Source organism: Vanessa atalanta, chromosome 21, assembly GCF_905147765.1.
Source record: "Vanessa atalanta chromosome 21, ilVanAtal1.2, whole genome shotgun sequence".
NCBI classification, from domain to species: Eukaryota; Metazoa; Arthropoda; class Insecta; order Lepidoptera; family Nymphalidae; genus Vanessa; species Vanessa atalanta.
The window spans coordinates 1032991-1053556 of NC_061891.1; the positions used below are offsets into that span (position 1 = coordinate 1032991).

The 20566-nt window shown below is 32.5% G+C and overlaps 1 protein-coding gene across 9 annotated transcripts in view; it reads left to right on the forward strand.

Moving 5' to 3' along the window:
* LOC125072323 (protein Fe65 homolog) overlaps positions 1–20566 on the forward strand; it is an 88848-nt gene that overhangs the window by 33451 nt on the left and 34831 nt on the right. For 2 of the 9 annotated variants that reach the window (XM_047682925.1, XM_047682926.1), the window contains exon 2: positions 12553–12730. The exons of the other annotated variants lie outside the window; for them this stretch is intronic. In XM_047682925.1, the coding sequence (XP_047538881.1) occupies positions 12709–12730 (22 nt within the window). In that variant the 5' untranslated portion in view covers positions 12553–12708. The remainder of the gene's footprint in view (positions 1–12552; positions 12731–20566) is intronic. 9 annotated transcript variants of the gene reach the window in all.

A 20566-nucleotide genomic window follows, 5' to 3' on the forward strand; every position in this document is an offset into this window, starting at 1 on the left:
TGCAGGCTTTAGTTTAAAGATGTCCTAATTAGTCAGTGAGCGTCATTTGACTTGGTAATATTATTTAGACCGGCCTATCTTAATAAAATTAGGGCATTCTTTTGGTACATTCCGTGTTTTTTATTGTCATATCTTATTATAAACTGTTTTTATTGTCTGTTTAATTAATTATCTTAGACAATACCAGGGACTTAGGTTAATAGCTACTGGGTTTCTCTGCCAATAAATTCTCAATTTAGCAACTGGAAGTTAGAAGCTGGTAGCGTTATATTCCTGTGATTTCCCACATCAAGCCTTTATTCCGGCGCTTGTACTCTATATGATCTTGTCAGATTTCCATCCAATTTACTAGAAGGGTGAAGAAATAAAAAGCGCACCTTTATTGATATTGACCTCACAAAGACCGAGGCAAGAGGCAAGGAGGCAGTTTATCGTAAGCATGGCAAAAAATCAATTTCAGTCATTTCAAAATCGTGTTGTACATTCAACGTATCCTTGTTAACAAATCTGCTCCTTAAAATCAATATCGTTACAATTGATCACGTGACCGTCCGTGTAAATTTACGTACATTAGTGACCTAAAAACGACGGAACACGTGTAATATGATGGATTACTTCTAAAATAAAATAGAGTAAAAGCAAATGGGCTCGTGATGATTGATCAAAAAGTTATATTCGTACTTTGAACATATTTTACAGAAATGACATATGCCAGTTAAATCTAAGCTTAGTTTTGTAAATGATAAGAATTGTGTTACATAAAGCTATTAACGACATAAAATAATTAGGCTTTATAATGATAAAGTTAATATGTTAAAGGAACCATACGACAAAAAAAAAAAAACAGTTATCTTCATAAGTCCGTTGATATTCAGATCAGTCAGTCAGTCAAGATCTTTACGTCTTTATGTCTAGCGTGCCGATTTTGGTCATATCCTTCATCACAAATCATTTTCAAAACAAGATCTTAATTGTCAAAAAATCTTTTGGTATGACTTTATATAATCAAATAATAAATACATGATGACATCACGTTTTGTTTTTAAGATTATGTACGTATAAGCTCGAAGGTTTACTAACTGCAGTTACAGATTTATGAATCGTAAAAATATCGATAAATTGCGACAATATTGGCACCAAACTTGGATATGTGACGAAATTCTGTCGCCTGGTTTCCTTATTGCTGTATTTAACGCCTCAAGTCTCTTCCCTTTTATATACTCCCTAACATACTCAACAACGTTACTCCTTTCTGTACTCACATCGTAAGTGGGGCTGGCTTAATAGGGTTTCTTTTTTTAATGTATTCTTGCTTGTAAATATTTTGTAAGGAATATAATTTTGTTTAGTTTATACATATTTCTATTTAGTATACTTGTGATACTATTTCTACTTGTTATTGTTCTGAGGATCAGTCCTCTGACCCAAAATTACCTACAAACATTGCGTGCGTACAAGTGCTCATTCAACTGTAGGTTTTGTACCAGATTTTCTGTTGGAATAGTATGTTTAATATATTGAATACTACAACAAAAACCGAAATGCGACTATAGTATTTTTTTTATAAGAACATTGTTGATGACTTTTACATGTAGTATATGTCACGTTAAGTTTAAATGGCATTTTTTTTAATAATTTAACCTTAACCTAAAGAATATGATTCAACGACTAGCTATATACCTTTACGCGTAATACACGGACAAATCATAATCACATAATCGTATTCACATATTGGGAATACACTATCGAACAAACTTAAATGGATTTTCGCTTGGGTAATCATGCCTTAGATTAAAAAAATAGGCTTGGCTTTTCAACTAGCTTTTCCATTTGAAATATTTATCCATATAGACCCATATAATAAAACGAATTCCAATTTGAATATAAAATATTTGTAACAAGCGATCCTCTAAGTCGTTTACTGCGGGAAACACACTTTTATATTATGTAAATTGTAATGTTTTAGTTTTCGATACCATCAAGATATATCTGTGTTTACATTATTATTAACTATCGACTTATTATATTTTTTATTAAATGGTGGTAGGTCTAGATAGGTACCACCCACTCAATAGATATTCTGCCGCCAAACGGCTGTATCCAGTATTGTTGTATTCCGGCTTGAAGGGTGTTTGAGCCAGTGTAACTACAGGCACTAGGAACATAACATCTGAGTTCCCAATGTTGGTGGTGCATTGGCGATGTAAGGTATGGTTAATATTTCTTACAGCGCCATTGTCTTTAAGCGATACTGACCATCAAGTGGTCCATTTGCTCGTCCGCAAACCGATATCATAAAAAATAAATATTATATATGTACTGATGCTTTGCATGAACATATTCTATTCCAACTAATTTATAATACCTAATACTGGCAACAACAGTCAGCACTCACAATCACATTATTAATTCTGACAGTTAAAGCCGAGTGTCGTTTCAAACATTAAACTAATGGTTTCATTCCTGCTGCTAAAAAGTTGATTAAAATAATAAATTCATAATTGAAAAGGTTGTTTTACTTTTATAAATTAAATTTACTAAAATAAATCGTCTTTTCACCAGCACCAAAAATGAGTATAGTCTTGGGTAGATTTTAAAATTCAGCTGCAATATTTGACTCCCTAACTAGAGTAGTTAGAACCTTGCCAAATAAGAAAGCAAATTAATAAGGTACAGTGAGCTTTCAGCAGTTTGAGATCGAAGCGTTTTCATAGAAGCAACAACAGAAGTTGGTAAAAATTACGGATCAATTGCAAAACATGCATAAATGTCTTCTGAAAACTATTAACGTTTCGTAAAGTACACTCCAAGGTATCCGCTGAACTGCCAACACGATATTGATTTCGAGTCAACCCATCGAGTTGTCAAACATGCGAGTACATAACGCACGGACTTCCGTAGTGTTGACGTTCTAATTCCACAATTTTACGACGAAATGTTCGTGTTTGTTTATGAGTCAAATGTTGCAATGGTTTTGACAAATATGGTTTCGTTAGATTCAAATATATAGAATTGGATTTGTTTTTCTTTTTTTTAAAACAACTGCGTAATCTTTTCCAGTAGACTTTTTTTTCTCTGTCGTCAATCATAGAGTTGTTAAGGCGTTCAACTGTTCAATGTTTCGTCTTAATCAAAAATAATTGATTTGCTTTGATTTGGAAAAAGGTTTTACTCTTTGGCCTATAATTAAAATTCAATAAGGTGGTCCAAAATATTCTCAAAGGAATTTTGTATTTGAGACATTTCCGAATAATACTAATAGTAGTGCAACGACCGCTGATTTGATGAATGATAACGAATGGGTTCAAATTTGATAACTTCGACTTATTTTTCTTTGCTCAATATTTCATTTCAATTTCATTCATATTAGTTGCAAATTGGATTGCAAGTGAATAGAAAATTGGTGTCAGTCGCATCATACGCGACTAGAAGTCTGGATTTTACTCACCGAAATATTTTATCTGTTTTAATGTTATAATGACAAGATATAATGTTCACCTGTATCGTCAAAAGCTGACATCTTAACCGATGATTTCGGGTACAAACTCACTGAAATTTCATGGGCCTAATTTGTGTTTATAATTCATCTCGTGATCGGTGGTGAAGGAAAACATCATGAGGAAACCTGCATGTGTTTAATTTCAATGAAATTCTGCCACGTGTGTTTTCCAACAACCCGTATTGGAGCAGCGTGATGGAATATGCTCCAAACGTTCTCCTCAAAGGGAGAGGAGGCCTTAGCCCAGCAGTGGGAAATTCACAGGCTGCTAATGAATGTATGTATAATGTATCGTCAGCCGACTTATTCGACCAAAAATATATAACATTATAAATAGTTTAACGACGTTTATTGATCCAGTCAGTTTGGTTTCTATCATCAATAAAATTTTAATACACTCATAAAGTTTTAGTTGATGTTACTTTGTGATGTAAATGAATCGTTTGACGTTATGTTTTATACTGTTTTATACTGTTTTATTTTTTTAACATAACATTTATTGAAATAAATATAGGCGAACTTGGTTAACCTTACAAATCAAAAAGGTACTCTATGTAGCAGATTTGCTTGACTTTGTCGATCTTTTTTCTCTGTAATTAATTGACTTGTCTTCTTATCAAGATCTGGGCTACCTCAATGCCAGTTTTACTACCATCGATTCAATAGTTAAATTTGGAGATATACTACAGATAGTCAGCATAATGTTAGAGGTATCAGGTATGATAATAGTACTAAATAAACTAATCTGTCCAATGTTGTAGGATATTATGTATATTTGTGAGAAAGCGGTTCTCATGTTGCGTATTGATTATTTATTATAAGTAACCAGGACCCCACTCCGCAGTGTTGACACTGACCTTAATATATAGCACTAAGTTGCTTTAAAGAAAGAGGTTCTCGTAATTTGCCGTATACGTGTGTTCGTGAGGCTATTTGTCTGTGTGTGCATGGATATATGTTACTTTTGCGGAAGCTTAATTGGAACAATTAATTGATTTATAATAAACAGATGTTACCAATGTATCTGTATCTAACTCAGTTTTATCTGAGTAAAATGGTGTTAATTTGATTACAAAATAAAGGATTCTTGATTCAAGCAGACTTGCAAGTAGACAAGCACTTTTGTATTGTCGATTTAGAAGATTAAATTACGTAAAAAGTTACCATTGGGTTGGATTGTATACGAGTTAAATACATTTCAATTACTTTCTTTTATTAAATATTTTATGTATAAAAATCAACGAAAGCTTTTGTTTCCCCAATATATTTTTTTTATTGAGTTATACTCTTTATTTATCAATATTAATAATAATATATAATAAATAATTATGTAAATATGTATGTGATGTAAAAACACAAGTAAATTATTCTGATTACTCAGACGCAATACGGTTAAAAATTTTGTTGATATTAATCTAAAAGTGTTAATAGTGCGAGTTACTTATACACTAAAGATGTGATTTGATGGTGTTCAAATCTTGGTTAAAGAATACATATCAAGTTGTAAGTTGTTGAAACCCTGTGTGGAAGAACTACGAGTTCGTGTAATGTAATGCGAACAGATTTAGTATTCTACAATACGAAAACAGGTTCCAAATATGAAACATGGCAGTAATACTACAAAGGGTTGTTATGGGGTTCAATGACACGGCGTAAACGGTTATAATCGTAGCAACCGGACAACAAACTCATTTAGACTCGGTTATAGAACCCAGAACTATTTCAGGGTTGAGATGACTAACATGTTAAAAACAATGGTTTAATTCAAACAGTACCTGCGTAAGAATAGGATGCGACGGAAAACAAAAGAAAATTTATTTATTTTTTATATCAGGATCATACAAACGAATATGATATTCAAGTAGAATCAACACAGGAAAAGGCCTACCAAATGTATAGAAATCTGGATCCCATGATCCAGTTAAAGTTCGTTGACTCCCCAACAATAACAATTTAGCTTGTATTTATGGTATACTAACTCCAGTCTGACTGAAAACGCTGACACGAATAGATCTGAATTGGTTATTTTTCGGAAATGAATACTTTCAAAAGCACATTCAGTCTTCTGTGATGAATTATTTTTTGTATTGTTATAATTGGTTCCAGGATTTACAAAATGCTTTAATTTTTTTTTTTAAATTGAAATGTTCATCGAAAATTGTATACTGCGTTGAAAATATACTGATATTTAAGAATATAGAAAAAATAATATTAGATTTAAAAGGAATTTTGCTCGTTGAGTCGCTTGCTTTTATAATTCGAATCGAATGATTTTCCTTGGAAAGACAGATAGGATATTTTTGCTTTAGGAAGAAACATTATAATATAGACGCATAAATTATTTCAAACCTAACCTATTTTGTTAAACTTTTCAATCTAAACACAGGAAAAAGAACAGGTAAAAATGAGCCGCTAAAAAAAATCCGGATTCGCTTAATTAAAAGGCAGGTGTCGCCAGACAGGTCTTAGGCCATAGAGGACAATCATTTTGAAAGTCTTAATGTAATTTGAATTGAATTAACCTTCTACACGGAAAGTTGTTTTAATGGCTTTGCGTAGTAACAAACGAGTTTCTTTTAATAATTAAGGTGAATTATTAAATAATAACTTTTTAGCGTGGTTTAACTTGATGACTTTTTCTGAGCGTAAGTGACAATTTTTTTAAGGAGACACGAACTGATACCTTTAAACAATACTCGTTGACGTAATGCTCATAAACAAATTTGCGATTAAATGATATTGATTTTATTTTAGTGTGTTTCAATTGTTCTTTTTCCTATTTTCATTTCCGTATGTGAGATTTTGACGATTAATAGAACGAGGTTCTGAATTGTTCTTCTAGAAGAAGATCATTTTCTCCAATCCAACTAGAAAGCTTATATCTTAATTGCATTTCAGCAATATTAGGTCTAGCGAACCAAAGAGTAGAATTATTAGACAAAGAACAATATTGTAAAATGAATTACCATCAGCTATTTAGTGAATTTAAAATTAGAGCTATCAAATCGCTAATTACGTTTAAACAACAATAATACGCTTAAGAAATGTAATGAAAAGACTAAACCGCAGTTCCATATCTAAGTATTCAGCTTTCTAGGTCAATACATGCTTAGTTTGAAAGCACTAAAGCGCTGGATTAAATACCTTTTATGGCTAATGCTTAGGGAGTTCACTCAGTCGGTTCTTTGAATCAAAGGATAGTTAGAAATGGGGATTTATATAATTGCTTTATATATGGCCATCAGATCGTAGTATTTATTATCAGATATTGTTTATTTGAATACCAAATCAGCTATACTGATCACAAATGTTAAAACTCAGAATATTGAAACTGTCGACAGGATGTCAACATCGAACAATTACAATGATGTATCGATTGATTATTTAGGCATTTATGTACTGTTAGAAGATTTGCTTGATCATTTTATTTGTAATAAACATTTTAAACAATTGTGAACAGCGCTGGATTTAAAGGCTTGGATGCCCTTGGGCAATTATGACTGAAAGTCCTTTATAATTTTAAAAATTAACAGTAACAAGTCTTACTTACCATCAGGTGTTCATTCGCTCGCCTAATGATAACTTAATTCTGACTCCTTGGAACAGTAAGTGTTTTCATTTAAGTAACAAGGAGACTAATGACATTGTTTATTTCTTAAAATGTAACAAAGCATGAAACAAAATCCAGATTATAAAACAAATCTGACTTACAAAATTGTATAAACACGACTTCAAATTGTCTTAAAGATGGTAATCTTTACTGTACTGATATCATAAAGCGGTAAAATATGTTTGTTTGTAGTTGAGGGGGAGGGGGGGTTTATTGCAGTGTGATCTTCGGAACTAATGATACAAATTAAAAAAAAATGCTGGTAGAAAGTATAGTGTAACTTGTGTGCAATGTAAGTCGTATCTATATCAGAACATTTTCTTTTTTTTTAATAAATTGCACCTGTGGGGGTTCGCTAGTACCTATCATCATAAATGTAAATTGGCTTAAGACGAGTCTCATTTTTTTGTTCGTATGACATTGACGAATGTCAAATAATCAATTTAATTATTACTTTATTTAAAGATCACGACGTTTGAAAATTGTGACTTTATTTTCGAGCAATATTATATTTTTACTCGACTAGTAATTTGCATAAAAAATTATATTAAATTAGATTTGTTTATTACGTCACGTGAAGTTTGTTCGCGTTTAACGTTAGCGTCGCCTCTAAGTCTGGGTCTAGACATTTGCGACCTTGCTAGCAAACTACTGTAAAATAACCGATGCTTTGCATTTGATTCTGGAAGCGGTAATATCGCATTTTAAAATATATTATATGAGCAAGTGGCTAGATCTATATATATTATGATTTAATGGCTAAAGTACGTGATTCTCAACAAAAGATTTTCGGGTTCAAACCTAGGCAAACACAAAATTTACGTATGCTTAATTTGTGTTTATAACTTGACTCCAATTCAGCAGTGAAAAAATCGCAAGGAAACCTAAATGTGTCAGGTACAAATCTGCTTCAGGTTTATCCAACAACCCCCATTTGAGCAGCGTAATGGAATAAGCTCCAAGCTCAACTGCGGGATATTTACGGCCTATTTAATATTAACTAAAAACTAAGAGAAAAACGAAAGTGAAGATCTCATTAACGGATAAAAAAAATCTTTTAATGTCTGAGAAAGGCATAGTTGATTGTTCCGAAAAAATAATCTCGCTAAATTAATTCTAATTGTTTCACACGAGCTATTGTCAAAAGGTTAATTATTTATAATGTGTAACTTTAAAATACCTAACTATGCTATACTAAATTACTCTGCATTAATCTTATATTAATTCGAATAAATCCAGGTCAAGCTATTTGTAAAGATAAGTAATGTTTGACCTAGATTTTAAATGATGGCTTGGAAGTTCCAGCTTATAATAATTTAAATGTATTCAGCATCCTCTGTTTGTCAAGCGATTTTCTTTTCTGTGCTTTGGTTGCTTCAATGTTATAAATCTATACTAATATTATAAATGTAAGTAAAGTTACTCTGTCTGTCTGTTGCTCTTCCACGGCGAAACCACTGAACTGATTTTCCTATGAAGCAAGCTTGAACTCCAAGAAAGGTCAAAGACTTTGTCCCCTAACAGCACGATCAGCATCCTAAAAGCAAGCGCAGACACGGGAGATAACTAGTAAAAAAATAATAATAAATTGTAAATGTCAATGGGCGATGGTGATCGACTATAAATAAATATGTCATCATCTTAAATCAAAAATTTTGAAATCTAACCCAATACAGTTTCAAAGCAATTAGTCATTTTTCACGAAGAGTTTTCTTGTCTTTATGACATATGTAAAAACAAACTCGAAGCTCACCACAGGACACGAGCGTGAAATGTCAAAAAATTATATGTGAAATTTACTGTAACAATTAAAATATTTAAGAGGTACTGACTTCGCAATAGCGTATCACCGTCGGTTTTCAACGACTCACGAGTGAGATACAAAGCGAGTGCTGCTTCACCGACATGACAAATCGGAATCTAATTATGTCCCACTGACAGTTATTGCTGGTTTCACATAAGATAAAGTCATTATCGAGATGAATCACGATTACATTACACATCGCATAATACCGTGAGAAGTCGTTTTGCTATGTCAATCAACGTGTATTTTTCCTCTAATTTATTTACTGAGCAAGAAATTATTTATTGCACTTTTATTATTTACACTGAAATAATTTAATTTCATCTTTATCCTGTATATAGTCTGGGTCTAGACATTTGCGACCTTGCTAGCAAACTACTGTAAAATAACCGATGCTTTGCATTTGATTCTGGAAGCGGTAATATCGCATTTTAAAATATATTATATGAGCAAGTGGCTAGATCTATATATATTATGATTTAATGGCTAAAGTACGTGATTCTCAACAAAAGATTTTCGGGTTCAAACCTAGGCAAACACAAAATTTACGTATGCTTAATTTGTGTTTATAACTTGACTCCAATTCAGCAGTGAAAAAATCGCAAGGAAACCTAAATGTGTCAGGTACAAATCTGCTTCAGGTTTATCCAACAACCCCCATTTGAGCAGCGTAATGGAATAAGCTCCAAGCTCAACTGCGGGATATTTACGGCCTATTTAATATTAACTAAAAACTAAGAGAAAAACGAAAGTGAAGATCTCATTAACGGATAAAAAAAATCTTTTAATGTCTGAGAAAGGCATAGTTGATTGTTCCGAAAAAATAATCTCGCTAAATTAATTCTAATTGTTTCACACGAGCTATTGTCAAAAGGTTAATTATTTATAATGTGTAACTTTAAAATACCTAACTATGCTATACTAAATTACTCTGCATTAATCTTATATTAATTCGAATAAATCCAGGTCAAGCTATTTGTAAAGATAAGTAATGTTTGACCTAGATTTTAAATGATGGCTTGGAAGTTCCAGCTTATAATAATTTAAATGTATTCAGCATCCTCTGTTTGTCAAGCGATTTTCTTTTCTGTGCTTTGGTTGCTTCAATGTTATAAATCTATACTAATATTATAAATGTAAGTAAAGTTACTCTGTCTGTCTGTTGCTCTTCCACGGCGAAACCACTGAACTGATTTTCCTATGAAGCAAGCTTGAACTCCAAGAAAGGTCAAAGACTTTGTCCCCTAACAGCACGATCAGCATCCTAAAAGCAAGCGCAGACACGGGAGATAACTAGTAAAAAAATAATAATAAATTGTAAATGTCAATGGGCGATGGTGATCGACTATAAATAAATATGTCATCATCTTAAATCAAAAATTTTGAAATCTAACCCAATACAGTTTCAAAGCAATTAGTCATTTTTCACGAAGAGTTTTCTTGTCTTTATGACATATGTAAAAACAAACTCGAAGCTCACCACAGGACACGAGCGTGAAATGTCAAAAAATTATATGTGAAATTTACTGTAACAATTAAAATATTTAAGAGGTACTGACTTCGCAATAGCGTATCACCGTCGGTTTTCAACGACTCACGAGTGAGATACAAAGCGAGTGCTGCTTCACCGACATGACAAATCGGAATCTAATTATGTCCCACTGACAGTTATTGCTGGTTTCACATAAGATAAAGTCATTATCGAGATGAATCACGATTACATTACACATCGCATAATACCGTGAGAAGTCGTTTTGCTATGTCAATCAACGTGTATTTTTCCTCTAATTTATTTACTGAGCAAGAAATTATTTATTGCACTTTTATTATTTACACTGAAATAATTTAATTTCATCTTTATCCTGTATATAACTAGTTGTCCGTCCCGACTTTGTACGGTTAAAATAAATATTTAAATTTCCATGTTGCTTTTGCACTTCTCCTTCAAACTTCAAAGAACAAAGGCTTTGTACGAAAGCTCCTCCCATTTTCTACTTAAATTTTCAAAAATCATTTCGTAGCGGATGCTTCCTTTTTGAGGATATATTTCAAATTTATAGACTTATTAGTTTTGGTTGTGCGTTTTTTGGAAGACAAAGTATTTTATAAATACAGATATTTAAAACTTGTTTTTTTTTTTTTTAATAAATACATTATGGTTAAATCATAAATAATTTATGTTTAGATAAGATATATGCCATTATAAAGGTCAGTAACATAAGGCAAGCATCACTAACACAATTTTATATAAACAATTTATCTCGTTCGACGTTGAATGAAAACATCGCGAGTAAATAAAAATCGGAAGTAATTCTGTGACGTATTTCCGTCAAAGCGAAGTGGATCATCGTGGAAAATTAAACTTTGTATTCATCAACTACAAAGAGAACAACAGCGCTATTTTGTAAGAATCTCATCTCTCCTCGAATGCATTTTAAGTGTGAAATATTGAAAACTAACTTGACGCATTGAAAATAAAGCAAGCTTCCATTCCAGCATACTTCCATTTGGGAAGGTTTACTTCACCATGCTGATTCGATGCGAAGATACATATTTGTCAGTTTTTATATGACTAGTAGTTTCCCGCTATTTTTTCTGTTACAGTAGAGTGAAAGAAGAAATTATAAGTACAAATTAAGCATATAAAAGTTAACCAGGGATGTTATGGAACTCCGTAACCGTAACCGAAATTACCGGGTATCCGAAATAAAAATCTATCCGTAATTTTAAACCGAACAAAACCTTAACGAAAATATTTAACATGATTTTGTTTTTGCATAATGTTTTACTTTAAGAGACCAATTTTAATGTTAATTTGTTTTTTATCTGTGATTATAATTGATATCTTGTAATATTTTCTTTTACAATTACTAAATAATCTAATATCCGTAACTGAAATCATCCGAAACCATCGGATAATCCGAAATAATTTCATATCCGTATCCCATGTCCAGATCCAAATTTAAATATCCATAACATCCCTGGTTTGAACACCCAATCATTTAGTTATAATAATTTTACTATTTATATAGTTATATATATTGTAATTTAAAAATAAACATACAGCGACAAAAACCCTTTAAATTTCAATACTGTACATCCATTTACATATATTATATATCGCAAGAGTGTTAAACGCGATCACACCTTTTTAGGGTTCGCTACCCGAAGGGTGGAACCCTAGGCCTCCGCCGTCTGTCCCCCTGTCGTTCGCAATGTTTTATCTTTAGTATATAAATAGCTGGTTTAATTTTTAAATTACAGATCACGTGAATTATGCCTTTGTGAAAAATAATAATAACAACATCCTTTATTCCACAGACATATCTGTACTTTTATGCGCAAGTTCGACTCACGGTTGACCAGATTTTAATATTACCGGACTTTACCAAAGAGTCACAATTATCACGGCCACAGACTAAATAAAAAAGCTATAATTGCGGTTAAAACCAGAGTTATATGTAAACAAAAACCCCGATAAACTATATGTGTCAGGTTTTAAGCGAATAATATTCACACAAACGAACAAAAACTTTTGTAGAATAAATTATAATTTCAAGGTTTACGTGCAATTAAAATTAACTTCGCAACGTACAATTATTTATTATTAATTCTTATTTATTAAATGTAATAAAACAGGTGCTCTTGGTCAAATAAGTTCAACGAGTAATTTTTAAAGTGACAAAATAATTTCGTACGCTGGTGTGACATCAGCTTTCGATTTGCACTTCGAATAGTGTTGTGCATGAGATGTGAAAGTGTACGGAACAGTATGTGCTAGGGTATCAAACCAACATGGGTCTACACAAGCGAGAAAGTGAGTTATTTAACCAATATCTTTATTACGAATATGTGTTGTGTAAACTTTTTTTTTATTTTCTTTGCGTGTTAATGTTTCACACATTAGCACTTATTTATTTTACATACACCGTTTTTAAAGTAAATATCTTCATACGTATGTGTGTGTTCATTTTTATTATTTAGTATTCACAGTAAACATAAAATAAAATGTATATGTGTAATGTATAAATACAATGTGACTGACATTTTGTATTTTTTTTTCTTTCAGGAAGTAATAATAAATTTATACAAGTATCTATCTTTTTGAACAGCCTGTATAATATTAGTGATTTAACTAACGGTACATTGGTGACTTGTTTGTTTTTGTAGATTATTATAGGAGATAAAATTGGGTTGATCTGAACACGTCATAATCTTTTATCGTACATTCCTTAAATCGCCTTCAAATTCAGCCCTAAAATCAGAAACAAATTGAACTGCAAGAAATAAAAGCGAAGCAATGATAATCGTATTAATAAAAGTCTTTTAATTGACGTTAAGTCGATTTTGACATTTTTTGCTTTAATTTTTTTGTCGTGCAACAAATGTCGTAATCAACAAATATCGAATCAATACGTCAAACAGGAAAACCAATCCAACTAATAAATTAATTGCGAAAGTCCACTGAACTGAATTTGATAAAATTTATTATGAAGCAAACTTGAACTCCAAGGAAGGACTTGGTGCAAGCTCGTCCGGGTCGGTACCACCCACTCATTCAGGTATTCTGCCGTCAAACAGCAATACTTAGTATTATTGTGTGCCGGTTTGAAGGGTGATTGATCCAGTGTAATAAGGAACATAACATCTTAGTTCCCAAGGTTGGTGGCGCATTGGCGATGTTAGGCATGTGTAATATTTCTTACAGCGCCAATGTAAATGGGCAGAGGTGACCACTTCATATCAGGTTGCCCATTTGACCGTCCGCCACATAAAAAAATAGTACTTTTTATACCTAAAACATATTATATATTACAAGTATTTATTTAATACCGGATATTTACCATGTTTTTTATTTATATTTGGTAGAGCTCGATATTTCGACATTATCTACGAATTCATTCGTCTTGTGCATGAGACCCAACACAAAAAAAAAACCATGTCAATTTAAAATCTTATATTCTATTCCTTTAATGTGACATCTCTTACCCATTATATTACGTAGATTTTATACTTTGAATTCGTATAACTAGTCACCGTTTTTTAATTACATTAACACCCCATTGCCCCCACAGATGACAGAAGGGGCTTGTTCATTTCTCGCTCAGTGAATTGAATTGCGATTCAATGGGGAAATGCTAGCATTCCTGCCACCATTACTGGCACTCATTATTTCAAAATATTTTTAATAAATACTATTTTTTTAAATATATAAATGGAATACTTTATATTATTATAAAATAATTAGTTAAATATTATTCAAGTGAACTTATAAATATTCTGGATCGTAAATTAAATAGATTAAATTAAACTTACATTAAAAGGTAGAATCCACAAAACTCAGTTACCCTTTTTCGCCCATTCATATACCTAGTTAGTAATAAATGTGTAATTGTTTATAGTTGTTTTTGTAATATTATTTTATTTGTATCATATGGAATATATATTCTTAGGGTTGACAAGGAAATAATGCATTTTGTCAGTATGTCTTATTTGCACAATTCGTGCAAATAAATTATTTATTGCCTTATGAATTTAACACTTAAATTCATAAGGCATTAGTGAAAATCAACGAAAAATCAACGAATAATAAATGTATATTATTTTTCATATACAAGAACATGTAGTGATACGTCATTAGTCTGACAGTGAAACTGCGGGCGCAGCTACTTTAAAAACTAAATCCTTCACCCAAACTCTCTTCATCTTCTGGTATAAGTTTTATGATTATTGGTTTATTGGTTTTTTCAGTGGCATTACAGAAAAGAGGTTTCATTTATTAATATCGATTTAATCTTGAGTAGAATAGTATTTTATTGACTGACGTTTATTTCTTAATAAAACTAGCTATTCATTATACATTTAGCCTTCTTCTGCTGAATCTTTTCATTGGGTCCTCATTCTGAGGCGCCAAGATTGTCTGTCTTGGGTTGTCGGGTCGTTGATCTGAGCTCTTTTGAAACTGTTCACCATGTGACTTGGTTGGCCTCTGCCCTTTTTTCTTTTCTCCTTTTCATTATATATCTAGCCTGTTGTAACAAATTTAACAATACGTTTCGTAATAGTGTTGCCTTAACAAGAACACCGTTGTCACGTGCCTTGTTATACATAACATAGCATCCGCTAATGAGACGGTCTTCTACTGTAACATACTTATATACTTGTATACGTTTATATTCTTGAATGTTGAATAGTTAGACTTTAAATATAGTTTAAGAATTGCTTGCTTTTAAATATAGGATAGTCCAGAATTTCATCTGATGTGTGATGGTTTCCTGTACTAGATGAAATACAAGCCCAAGTTAAACACACGAGAATTCAATAGTTCCTGGACTTGAATATCATGCCTTGTTATTGGTTAATTTCATATGTGTTATATATGTTCATCTGTTGTGTCATAAAGGTCGATAGGGCAGTACGGCAACAAGATATACAATTAGATTTTTGGAAGACACATTCAACTTACTGGTGTCAATGAACGATATAAATTAGACTACGTGTTAACAGTTTTAAAATAAATTCAAAATTAGAATATATATTTGCAAGTTAAAGTCTACTATGTTATTTAATTATATTATTATTCTAAATTACAATATGTTAACAAGTTCATTCTAAATGTGATTGAGACAGGGATGTAAATAGTTAAGAAGAATCAAATGTATTGTGTCTAATGAGTATCTTAGTACTGCAGCGTTTGACTATGAAATAATATTTCATATAGAAATCTGTATGTATCGGAAACAATTTATATTTGCCACATTGTGCCAGACACAAAAATAAACCTTTTAAGAAAGGACCATTATCCTCAACGATGGGCCACTATTACAAATGAAACGTTCCTTAGCCATAACAAAGCCGGATATGAAAACCTAAAAGGAAAATTAGTTCATAAGTAAAGCCGCATAATATAAGTATGTTACATAATTTAAAGAAACGTCTGTTTTATTATGAGACGCGACGTGCGGAGAATGCCCGGTCGCGAGGAAGGTCGCGCGATCGATACCCAGACTCAGCAGGCTTAAGACTTTTATTAAGTTAAAGACTTGAAAACTAAGATGTCTCTCGTGTTACACTTTGTTTTTTAATGACCAGTAAGTAGCTTATATTAAATTAAGCCTATACTAAGTTTTCAAGTACTTAATTTGTGATCATAATTTCGGGGTTTGTCTCGATGAGGTTTGTACAATCCCGTTTGGATATTAACGATACACATATTCTAACGCTAAGCAGTATTAGCAGCGTGTATTGGTGTGTTTCAGTTTCAAGGGTAAGTGAGCCAGCGAGATTTATATTATACAGTGCCAATGGGTGGTGGACACTTACCATCAGGTGCACCAATAGTGAGTTTTCCTAGGTGGATAAGTTAGTCTACCTAGGTAGGTTTAAAAAAAAAATGTACTGAGAAGAAAAATATATCGAGGAAAACTTTTGTTGGATGAAATTCGGCGACATGTTTATCTATAGTCAATTGCAACCACTAGAGAACAAAAGCCAAATAAACAACATTTGACATCGAATTCACGCGATATCGTTGGTCGAAAGCTTGAATAATCAATGGAATTCATTATGTATTTTCGCAAATATGGCGTCTTGGACATTTTGAATTAAAATTAAAGTGGATGTAAGTAGTCAACTGGAATAGTGTTGTATTATAAATAAAAACAGATTAATCATTGTTAGTAATTAGTAATTGTTAGTAATATATGGCTGAGCTATTAGCACAGCAAGATATTCGTAAATATTAAGTTTGTTGTTGTTTATCTTCATTCTTTCTTTGATGAACAGTCATTGGAGTACCATTGTGGAATATTGCATTGTGAGTTAGCCACAGGATAAACAGATATAACATACACGAACGAATACACTCTAAAGATATAAGTATACAATACTTTCATACGTTTTCGAAACCTTGACAAAGCATAACAGTAATCAATAAAAATTATGATTGCGTTTCTATTGTATGAGCTAATGGAGCATAATGCTCCACAAGGCTGTCAACTTCAAATTTTTAGAGCTTATTTCTACTAACAAATTATCTCAATTTAATCGAAACATTATTGGTTCGAGATTTTTCTGAGTTACAGTCGAAGTTGGATCGGAGTAGAATCGAGAACGTAATATAATCGTTATATGTCAGTATTGGTCAGGTTAGGCCTTTTCTAACTAAATACATTGTATGCTACAACAAGTCACGCTGAGGTCACTTTCTTGGTCTTCTTAGGTGTGATTTTATTTTTGAACCAGTAGATTTTTGGTAGTTAATAACTGTGCTGATTCTATATTAAATAAGATTTTGTCATTGACTTTAATATACTTTACTCAGTGATGTGAATTTATTAATCATCGTAGCATTTGACTAATATATATACGTGAAATATAAACATAAATATACACTTGTGATTTAGTTTAATAAGATATTTGTATCATGTATTTCGCTATTTATTTATTTAAGCTTCTTTCCAAAAGAGTATTTGCGTTGGTAGATAATTATTGGCTTAGAAAAACATAATCTTAACATTTTTTTAATGAATGTATGTCAGATATAGGCGGTCATTAATTATTGAAATAGCTATCTAATTCAACCCTGCCATTGCTGTCGTTGAAGAAACTTCGCGAAATTTCGGTTCCGGTTTAAATGATTAAATCATTTATTTGTAAAAATATACTCTCCTATTGTGATAAGAAAAACAGTAGCGAGAGTAATCGCTATACGACTCATAAGTCAATTTGCTTTTATACGTCCTAGTTTTTGGTAATTTAATTTAGATAATTTTCAAATACTTTGTGTTTTCGATAATTTTCAGCAGTACAGACAAAAATATGAAGTTCCTCCTCCCCCTTGGATAGCAGATAGTGATTATGGAAAGATATATTGATATGGAAGAAGATATCTACATGAAAGAGGGAGTAGCATAGATAAATAATGACGCTGTTGTATATTATGAATAAAATACTCTGCGACAAAGATTTCGGTTCTTCGTATAGCATTTGACTAGTGTAACCATAGACTGCTAATTGAAAAGTTAATGACTATTTTTTTATGATATATGTAGGTGGCCGGGCAAATTGATCACCTGATGGTAAATGGTCATCGCCCATAGATAATGTCGCTGGTTATTAACAATTCCTCCCATCACCAATGTGCCACCAACCTTGGATACTAAGACGTTATTTAGCGTGTGCCTGTATTTATACTGGCTCACTCACCATTCAAGCCGGAACAAAACAATAATGAGTACCGGTGTTTGGCGGTAGGATATCAAAATAGTTCTTCCGCCAACCCGCATTGGAGCAGCGTGGTGGAATATGCTCCAAACCTTCTCCTCAAAGGGAGAGGAGGCCTTTAGCTCAGCAGTGGGTAAATTTACAGGCTGCTAATGCTAAAAAAAATGCTAATGCTAATATCAAAATAGTAGATGGTACCTACCACCAACTTCATCTGCTATGATTCTATTTGCACTTGGGTGTTCTCCAAGGGTCTTATTTAGGTCCCCTTTTGTACTTCAGACTAAGTTAATTGTGTTCATTCCTTTCTATATCATACGCGGATGATACACAATTTACGTTGAAAGTTACATAATTAAGTGTAAATCTGTATCCCAGCAATTGAACCTACATATTGGTTAGCAGTATTTTTTTAGCCATGAACTGAAAAGCGGCTAAAAGCTTAAATCTTTCTAATGACTATTATGCCTTTAGTAATTAATACAGTCGTTGGTAAATAATAAATCTTTTATTTTATTAAATACTAGCAGCGTCCGCGACTTTGTGAGCGTTTGAATTTAATAAAAAGTTATTATTGTAGCCTAAGTTATGCCTTATTGCATCAGTTATCTGTCAGTGAAAGTGCCGTTAAAATCGGTCTAGCCGTTATAGAGATTAATCGAAACAAAAAGACATACAGACAGGCAAAAATAAAAATAAAAAATATTTTGGTATATGTACCGTGTACATACATATGCATTTAGTAAAAAGCGGTTATTTTAATGTCACAAGCAGACACTCCAATATAATTATACGTATAGATAAATGACTTAAATTCAATTGAACACATACGTAAAAGAAGTTTTGAGCATATTTTACGAATCATTAGAACGAACATTAACTTCGTAATCCTTGTATTAATAAGTTTGTAAGAATTCTGACGATTACACAGGAATAGACAGGAATATTAAGAAGTCCCGCTAACAAGCAAGCAATTTAAAGGAAAAGTCATGAGAATAATTGACAACCCTATACGTCAAGTTCAAAGCTCATGTTTATAAATGCATTCTGCAATCTAAGTGGTATTGCTCAAAATAGCTGAACGGTTAATTGCATACCTCACGAACGTTTTCCAGTTTAATTATTAAAATTGTAAGTAATGATGTAATATCACACACACGTTAAACATTATTCACATGAACTGTTCTGCCTTGTTAGACAGTCTTGTGAACTAGACCGACGGGTCTAGTTGAATTGCTTGGGTTCGAATACCAAATCGGAAAACTATAACATTCGTGGTGGCGCAACCTCTATAAGTGCCGAGGATGGCTATTACAGAGGTCGTATAAGCCATCCTCGAGGTGGATGAGAATCCCATTAGTCCTCCCCTAGGAACCGGGTGAATTTCGTAGACTTCCCTTTAAAAATTTGGGTTGGTTTATATAAGACCTTAGATTCCGAGGTGATTTTAAATTAAGTGGAAGTATAATGTTATTTTTAAACGACAACATTTATATCAACCAAACGATCACATTACAAGGACCCGTTGTTAAACTATATGGGTATAAAAACATACCTATATGTGTAAAATGACAATACTCATTGTAACAGGACCAAAATATTATGTAACGGTTATGTCTTCAGAACCCTGTAATGGTGTACGGAACACGTGTTACGTGCTCGTAATATATTTTGTCATTTGTAGATAGTGAGATTGGCGAGGGGGCGATTTGGGTTCCTTGTTAAAGCAGTGTTATTTTTATGGTACGACTTTGTGTCGGTTTTCAATAGGACTTTATCGTTAGCTGCCTACGTTCGGTATAGTGGCTAGCTTCGAAGGTCATAGATCACGAGATCAAACTTCTGGCCAACCAGAGCCCTGAACCCGGAGTCTGGAAGTCGGCAGTTTTTAAAACCTCCATGACGCCTATAAATTGGCTCACAACCGATATAATATTGCTTCTGGGCGACTGACGTTTTTGTATCCAGTTTTTGAACGCCATTCAGTTATCGCCTTGCTCCTCCACCTGTCTTATTTTTTCCGAGCCAGGTATCCAAGTTTATTTGTACTTCCATTATACGGTTCCCAATGCCGTTGAGAACACGTCCTAATACGACGCTTTAAGATTGGGTATCGTAAATATTGAAATAATACAAAATGGTATATTGTTCGGATAACCTTTCTTCCAGCGTTATAAGTAAATGTCTCATTGCTGGGCTAAGGCCTCTTCTCTCTTCGAGGAGAAGGTTTGGAGATAATTACACCATGCTGCTCCAATGAGGTTTTGTGTTCTCATGTGGCAAAATATAATTGAAATTAAACACATGCAGGTTTCTTCGAGATGTTATCCTCAAAAATTAAGCCTCAATCATCTCAGCTTACCTCAAAGGAATTAAATAATTGTTCCATTGTTTTTAGTTAAACTCATGCAGGTATATTTTTGAAATG